Below are 7096 nucleotides of genomic sequence, written 5' to 3'. Positions count from 1 at the left end.
AAGCTCACAAACGCAATAACCGTAAATCAATGCCAAGCACCATAGACCTACCACAAGTGATATATTCATGTTTGCATATTAATAAAACCATAAAGCATTTTATAACAACGCAAAAGTAAATGCACAATAAAAAGGCACTGCTGTCAAAATAAGTAAACAGTACATATAATTTATGCAACTATGTATTTACACCAAAACCCCAGGGCATTTAAAAGACTAGACAAACAATGCACTAATACTCGAATAGTTAAAACGGAAATATCACCCTCCTGTTTTCGCTATGGATGTGACGTCATATATATCGTGACCTCAGCGTCTTTGATCACGTGTTCACGTAAGGTATGTCCTCGTAGTCTCCCTGGTCAAGGGTAATTTAGTAGCAAATCGGCTGACTCCACTAGGTCACGTGTTGTCGTCACAGTAGTCGCTGTAGTCTTTCTTCAGTGCAACTGTTCGCATCTGCGGCAGCAGAAAATGGCGATAACCGGTGCAGTCTACAATTTACTCTTCAGGCGAACTTCTACTTTTGCCATTTCCATAATGGTGGGAGCAGTTGTCTTCGAGAGAATGTTCGATCAAGGTGGAGACGCGATATTCGAAGAAATGAATCGTGGGGTGAGACATTTTTCTGAATGAAGTAAAGCTTGAGGGACACGACCTTGGTTTTCATATTGTCGTACAGGACAGTAGCTCGGAGCTCTGGTTAGCTAGTCTATGCAAGGTGAAATTTTTAAATTGTACAAATTGACAACAGTTAATGGCATACGTCAACAGGCATATCAGTCACTAGTTGGCTAGTTGTTAAAGAAAAACTTTCCTGCTAATTTAACTAACATACCTAGATACGTTGTTAGTATGCTACCGATAGCTATAGCCTAACGTTAGCAGCACAACGTGAAAGATGTAGACTAGTCTAGCTAACTTGGGCCTAAGGTGGCGACTAGCAAGCCACTAGGCTTACTGGGTAACGTTAGCAATCCAGAAGCTAGCTGGTTATCGCTAGAGTCTGCGTTGTGTTAACTAACCTTAGCTTTCTTTTTAGAGCAAGCTAAGCTACCTAGTTTCGGAGGCTGAAGAGACACCGAACTAACTGTTAGTGTTAGCTCGGCAATTAAGTTAAATGACGTTGTCCATCAAGCTTTGCGTGTGACAGAACTTTCAAATCTTTTTCCTGTTTCGCAGAAACTGTGGAAGCACATCAAACACAGATTCGAAAACAAAGAGGAGGACGACGAGTAATGCACAGATGTGACTAACCGTCCCGTTGGCGTCTTCATCATTCCTGAAGAAACACTTGGTGCCCAGCCACGTCGACCCTGATCCACCAGGAGGGAAACTGGACTGAATATCCTTGACTTCACAGTCTTGATTATTGTGAAGTCACCCACACCACCACCGCAACTCACATCAACAGAAAGCCATGTTCATCGGTCTTCGTTGGATTAAATTATTTTTAAATAAAGTGTCGCTGAATCTGTGTTCTGTTATGAATTTATTAAGTTTATGCTGTCTTGTACCTGCAAGAATTATTTGTCTTTAATTGTATTCAGGCACTTCTCCAGTTGTCAAAATGCCTGTTTGTCAGCTATGTGGTGCAAGGAATTGGCAGTGTAGAGAGAGAATGACATTGGAGGATGGCATTCATTTGGAGAAATGCCTTCTACCACCTCATCTGTGAGTTTAACGGAGCACTGCAAGATGAGCAGGACTGTGAAATAACACAGAACAAATGGAGCGGCAAACTTGAAACTGAGTTTAATTATTCCACAGCCTCGAGTTTCATGAGTTTACAGTCCAGAAGTATGGAAATAAACATGATTATGGTATCCTTTCCTTGAGTTGTAATGTGTACAGAGGTGATTGTGGAGTGAGGCTTCATTATGGGTAAAGCTATCGTCTGCTTCCAGTCACTGACCTGTTTTAACCAACAAAAATACATATGTCCATAGCTGAGCAATGATTGTTTTAAATCAGTGTATCATTGACAAAAATTGGTGCATCCATCCATTCAGTCTTGTTCACAATGTAATATATGTAAACTGGGCCTCAGACTTATACTTGGTGTAACTAAAACCCCAGGTGCATGTGATTCCTTTAGTGTTTTGATAAAGTGTTATGTGAGGCATGAGAAACATGGTTTCAAGTTAGGAACTGTTGTGAGATGTAGCCTAGTTCCTGTATTGAACTACATGCAAATATGATGATCAGAATCACGTGAGTCCTATAGGCTAGTGACACACTGAAAAACAATAAACTATTGGCTCAAAATAGGATTGCCAAAATGCAAAAGCTACAGGATACCATAATCTGTGGTCTTATTCAGTTGTGTGGAATTATTCGGTGCAAATTAAGTCCACAGTATATGTGGTACGATTCTAGCAGTTAGTCTTTTTACCCTGACAACATTACATGTAATTTTCAAAATTGCACCAGTAATGTGTCAGTATTGTGGGAAAGAATGGAGAGCTCTAGGTGGGTAGTTTGGTGCTGCGTGCGTCTGTGAAATGCCCTTTTGAAAGATTAACCCTGATGTACAGTTAAGCCCGGATGTCCTTGGCGGGGGTCACCGGCAGCACGGTCCTCCCGTACGCAGGGCCGAAGACCGGGGTCGCGAACGGCGGCTGGCGGTCCTCGGCGCGCCTGAACTGGCCGAGGTGGAACTGGAGGGACAGCTTGCGGCTCACGGTCCGCAGGGCCAGGAAGGCCGCCAGCAGCTCGGAGAGGACGAAGACGAGGTAGACGGAGTGGACGGCCCGCTCCAGTGGCAGGATGAGGATGCCCTCGTCCGTCAGGAAGAACAGCAGGATGGGCAGCTGGAACAGGAAGCTGAGCAGCCAGAACCCGGCCAGCTCTGGAACCTGATCAAACGAATGTGAGGATTATTAACACAGAAGCATGAAAGGGCAGCGCTATTTCTGTAACCGGCATATTTTTTTTTGATGAATGGGAGAGATTGCATTCTACCCATCCTTTGATTAAAGTTTTTTTTTTTTATCCAGGAAATGAAATGTCACAGGAAATCAGAGTTTGGCTTTTGATAGCAAGATTTCTTCCACCCAGCATGAAGGAAGTTGCTTTGAACTCAAGGCAGTTAATCTCACAATAATGTCCTAAATTACTCTCACCTTTTCCTTCAGGTTTCCCACATAGCCGAGGTAAAGCCTTAGGCCCTCGAATATTGTGAGCAGAACCATCCCGGCCACTAGAAGACACTGGTAGTATCTTGGCAACAGATCAAACTGAGGGAGAAAAAGAGACAAGTGTGTCAATGCTAATAGCTGCATGCACAGAATCAATCAGTCATAACAGTGTACACTGTAACAGGCGGCTATAACTTAAAAATCTATGAACCAACCTTTAGCTCCAACATGAATACTTCAGAAATCCACCAGAAAGGGAAGAAGAAGGCATTGAAGTACATCAGCATTTGAAGGGGCAGGTGTGAGACAACTTCATTCGCTGCAGAAAAAAATTCTGTGAGCCTTCAAAAAAAAAAAAAAAAAACTTCACTTGACAAGGGGAAAAATTAGCATGCAAATTAGCCTGATTAAAACTTCAAGAAAGTTCTGACAGAACTACTGAAGATGAAACCTGGATGTTATAATAAAAACCAGTCATGGGAAACCTTGTAAGTGCCTCGAGATGGCTCTCTTGGGAGCATGACGGTGTCGGGAGGGGGGGGGGGGGTGGATATCTCAGTGCTGTACGAACAGATATTACCTGAGTTGTCGTTCTGCTCCTGGCTGTCACCTGTCCTGTTGTTCCCGAAGACCGAGCCGCTGGCGTAGGCCAGGCCCAGACGCAGGTTCCGAGGGATGGGTGTGTAGTACACCGGCATTCTGGTCCGTCGGAGCCATTCCTGCCCCCCCGGTCCTCGGAGGACTGTGGCTGTCTGTCAGTCACATGACCACGGGGATTAGCTAACCGACAGAGCCGCTAATCTGATTAAGTCAGAGGAGGCTGTCTGACAAGGGATTAGAAGCGGCAGAAGCGTGGCATGGTAATGCTCCATTACGCTGTTTGCATTTTAATCTGAATAAATATTCGTTATGGGAGTTACAGGCAGGAGGAGGTACTCAGTTGGGTGGTGAGCAGCATTGATGTTTTTGGGAAAACGTTTTGGTCTGTAGGTTTTAAAAAATGAGTGTACATGACTCCTAAGCATTTATCACACTATGCAACGACAGCTGCCTGGACCTCACCTTTGGCTAGAACCCAGTATCTGATAATCTCAGTGTGGTGTAGCACAATAGTTAGGTAAATGGGCTTATAAATCAGATTGTGAGATTGGTTCCCAGATGGTACTTAAACCAAGGTACTTAAACTGAAAAATATTCAGCCCTTTATGGATTACATGTAAACATATAATTTGTGTAAGTCACTCTAGGTAACAGCATCTGTCGAATGTTTAATATTGGATGCTACTGATGTTTTTATTGTTATATGATTTTATTGCAGGTCTTGTTATTTTGACACATATTATTGACTATCATTCTGGTTTCTCTGTATTCATTTTAATTCAGTTTTTGTGCCTGTGATATCTCATTTTCAACCTGTATTAAACTTGCACGTCACTGTGATTAGGAGTTGTTTTGCCTAATTGTATGTATGTGAAAGGATGCAGTTCCTGTGCTATGTGTACATCTACATATATTTGACATGATGGATGACAGACAGAAATCCTGATCAGAAAGAAAACTCACTGTCGAATTTTTTACAATTATTTATATTTTTTATTATTAAAATGTACGCGGCGGCCATCTTTTGCGCAGTCTGCAGGGAGCCCTTATTTTCAGTCGAGGACCGGACGCGGTCGGGTCTTGGGGTCCCCGACGTCATTTTCGACCGTGCAGCGGCAATGGAGGCGCGCGGAGGCGCGCGTGCGATCACAGCTCGTCCCGTGGTGCGCGCAGCGGAAAGTTCTGGAACTCCTCCGGGATGTCCTCGCCCTTCTGAGTCCTCCGGTAGAAGCCCAGAGAGTCGAGCAGGGCGCTGATCTCGTCCGCTTTCATCTTCTTCACCGGGACGGTCTGCGAAGCACGGAGACGCACGCCCAGGGCCACGTGTTATCAGGGGCCCTAAAATACTGACCGCGCACATTTTTATGTGACATTAAAAGGGTTTTTTGGCTTGTCTTCACAGGGGAAACCATTTTAGTTCTCTGTTGAACACTCTATGGTAAGTAGGTGTTAAGTGTGAAAGTGCCCAGATTGAGCCATTTGCCTGAACCCTTGCACTAGATAGGGTTCCCCTATGGAGACACAGAGGAGCCTTTTGGAACCCTTTCTTCTGAGAGTGCAGGTCTGGTGCATATTCATAAGTTAAATGTGACTATACTACTACAAGTGACTGTATTACTATATTCTTTCCAAGACTGTTATTGAATGTTCAGGAAATTATCTAAGAAATCTCCCCTGTAGTAAATTTTTATTAGACTCCTAAATCAACAGTGCTACCTTTCCATTAAATGTGCTCCCTTTCATTTTTATTTCCACATAAAAATATTAGTACACCGCAAATGCATGATTGTTAAAATGGTCTGCATTTCCCAGTAATTCTGACATTGTGCAAAATAAATAAAATTGACATCACGCATCAGGCTACACTATATGTGTGCTCAGCTTCTGGGAACACAGTCATATATACGCCTCAGAACTTAAAATGTTCACCCTCTGAAATTTTTTTTAAGCTTGCTCTATTGGTAAAATGGAAGAATGCACACAAGCTGACACCATTATGTCTCTAAGTCTGTCTATGGAACAGCGAGGCGCTCGAAAGACATGACTCCCAGGTCCGTGTGACAGTGCGCTTGTTCGACTGTCGAGAACTTGGAAATGACACATCGATTCCGTGAAATGTCATTTATTTCATTCCGCTCCTGTGAGGAAGCGGCACCGATAAGGACTGAGCAGCGAGTCTCCGAGGAGCGTATCACTCGCCTTTACAACTTCATCTTTCTCGTCGTAGAAAATGAGTCGGGGGTTCCTGTCCTCCCCGGAGTCGTATTCCAGGTTATGACTTCGGAGGGGAAAATCAAGGCAAACAATGTCATATGGAAATATGAGAGAACAGAGAAGTGCGTAAATATCGCGCGCGCGGTTTTTACGACACCATAAAAACATTTTTTAAAACTTTAAACCCGCTGAAGTGACGGACTCGGATGAACGGGCGCTGGCACCGCCGCACGGGGTGGCGTGCCAAGAGAGAGGATACTACAGAGCCCAGCGCTCCATCAGAAACTCCCTGAGCTCCGGCATCTTCTTGATGGATCATCCCACCACACTGGGCGCCTGGGAACGAGGCCAAAACACAGCCAATGAACAACAGTTATTCAGCCAAAATAAAATGTAATGATAGTGAACTGCCCAGGCCCTGCACTTGGGGTCGCCCAGGGAGAAAGGCTAGGCGATAAAGTAAGTGCTGAGACTGTAATCGTTCTGCTCCTTGTCGGAGACCTCATAACCCCTCGCTGTAGATCTGGACGGCCCTTCTGGCTCCCCTACATACTCACCAGCAGCTTTCCTCTGGCTATTTTTGGTTTTTCTTCGACCGCTTTCTCAGAGGCGTTTTCGGCTGGCCGTCCGACGCCGGCTAAAGCCAAAAGGCACAGGAGAGCTGCCCACATCTCTGGTGAAATGCGCACTGCTCAAGTTCTCAAACTGCATGTATTTACTGCTCTAAGTGTATCAGTGCTAACGCTCCTGGCACAATGGACTGAACCAGGTGTCACCAGAAATGGGGGGGGTTGTGAGTTTTGAAGGCAGGTGAGTTTTGCTTCCTCTGTTTAATCTGCTTTAAGGCCATGTAAAAAATATAATAAAGAACAGACTGTAACTATAACCCAAAATAATCCTCTCATTAGCCCAAGCTCGATCAACGTACAGTAGGAAAACGTTATGTACTGTTAATTAACGTGGACATTACAATTTCACACCCCTAACTAATATTCTGAGTTTTTCCCCCAGTAAACTGTGTGGACAGTCCTTGAAAGCATCTGCATTCTTATCGGTTTTTCCCACAAAATGGTGTTGCACGAGAATGGAAATTGTTGGCACAGTGCTTTTCTCTTCTATAATATCAGAGTTGGACTATTTGG

At 44.2% G+C, this 7096-nt stretch overlaps 3 protein-coding genes across 3 annotated transcripts; 1 reads left to right on the top strand and 2 right to left on the bottom strand.

Moving 5' to 3' along the window:
* The first annotated feature begins 382 nt into the window (after positions 1-382).
* Positions 383-1826, top strand: LOC118237189 (cytochrome b-c1 complex subunit 9-like). The gene is made up of 2 exons (XM_035435668.1): positions 383-615; positions 1183-1826. The coding sequence occupies exons 1-2, from the start codon at positions 475-477 to the stop codon at positions 1237-1239; spliced, it is 198 nt and encodes a 65-aa protein (XP_035291559.1). The 5' UTR covers positions 383-474; the 3' UTR covers positions 1240-1826.
* Positions 1827-2482: 656 nt separating this feature from the next.
* On the bottom strand, positions 2483-3838 carry zgc:112294 (transmembrane protein 17A). Its single transcript, XM_035435669.1, has 4 exons — positions 3712-3838; positions 3356-3459; positions 3126-3239; positions 2483-2858 (listed from the first exon to the last, which is right to left on the bottom strand). The coding sequence occupies exons 1-4, from the start codon at positions 3836-3838 to the stop codon at positions 2538-2540; spliced, it is 666 nt and encodes a 221-aa protein (XP_035291560.1). The 3' UTR covers positions 2483-2537.
* An 873-nt stretch (positions 3839-4711) lies between these two features.
* selenoe (selenoprotein e) lies at positions 4712-6675 on the bottom strand. Its single transcript, XM_035379937.1, has 4 exons — positions 6512-6675; positions 6214-6290; positions 5940-6018; positions 4712-5030 (listed from the first exon to the last, which is right to left on the bottom strand). Exons 1-4 carry the CDS (start codon positions 6623-6625, stop codon positions 4887-4889), a joined length of 414 nt encoding a protein of 137 aa, XP_035235828.1. The 5' UTR covers positions 6626-6675; the 3' UTR covers positions 4712-4886.
* Positions 6676-7096: the final 421 nt, after the last annotated feature.

Source organism: Anguilla anguilla, chromosome 10 (assembly GCF_013347855.1).
Source record: "Anguilla anguilla isolate fAngAng1 chromosome 10, fAngAng1.pri, whole genome shotgun sequence".
NCBI classification, from domain to species: Eukaryota; Metazoa; Chordata; class Actinopteri; order Anguilliformes; family Anguillidae; genus Anguilla; species Anguilla anguilla.
The sequence above is the reverse complement of the archived record's forward strand: the minus strand, read 5'-3'. Positions and strand labels throughout refer to the sequence as shown.

Bases quoted from the DNA above. Each gene is read 5' to 3' on its own strand.
- LOC118237189 (XM_035435668.1), top strand. From the start codon at position 475: ATGGCGATAACCGGTGCAGTCTACAATTTACTCTTCAGGCGAACTTCT. The intron at 616-1,182 runs GTGAGACATTTT...CCTGTTTCGCAG, and splicing joins TCGAAGAAATGAATCGTGGG to AAACTGTGGAAGCACATCAA.
- zgc:112294 (XM_035435669.1), bottom strand. From the start codon at position 3,838: ATGCCGGTGTACTACACACCCATCCCTCGGAACCTGCGTCTGGGCCTG. The intron at 3,240-3,355 runs GTTGGTTCATAG...TTTCTCCCTCAG, and splicing joins TATTCATGTTGGAGCTAAAG to TTTGATCTGTTGCCAAGATA. The intron at 2,859-3,125 runs GTGAGAGTAATT...TCGTTTGATCAG, and splicing joins TGGGAAACCTGAAGGAAAAG to GTTCCAGAGCTGGCCGGGTT.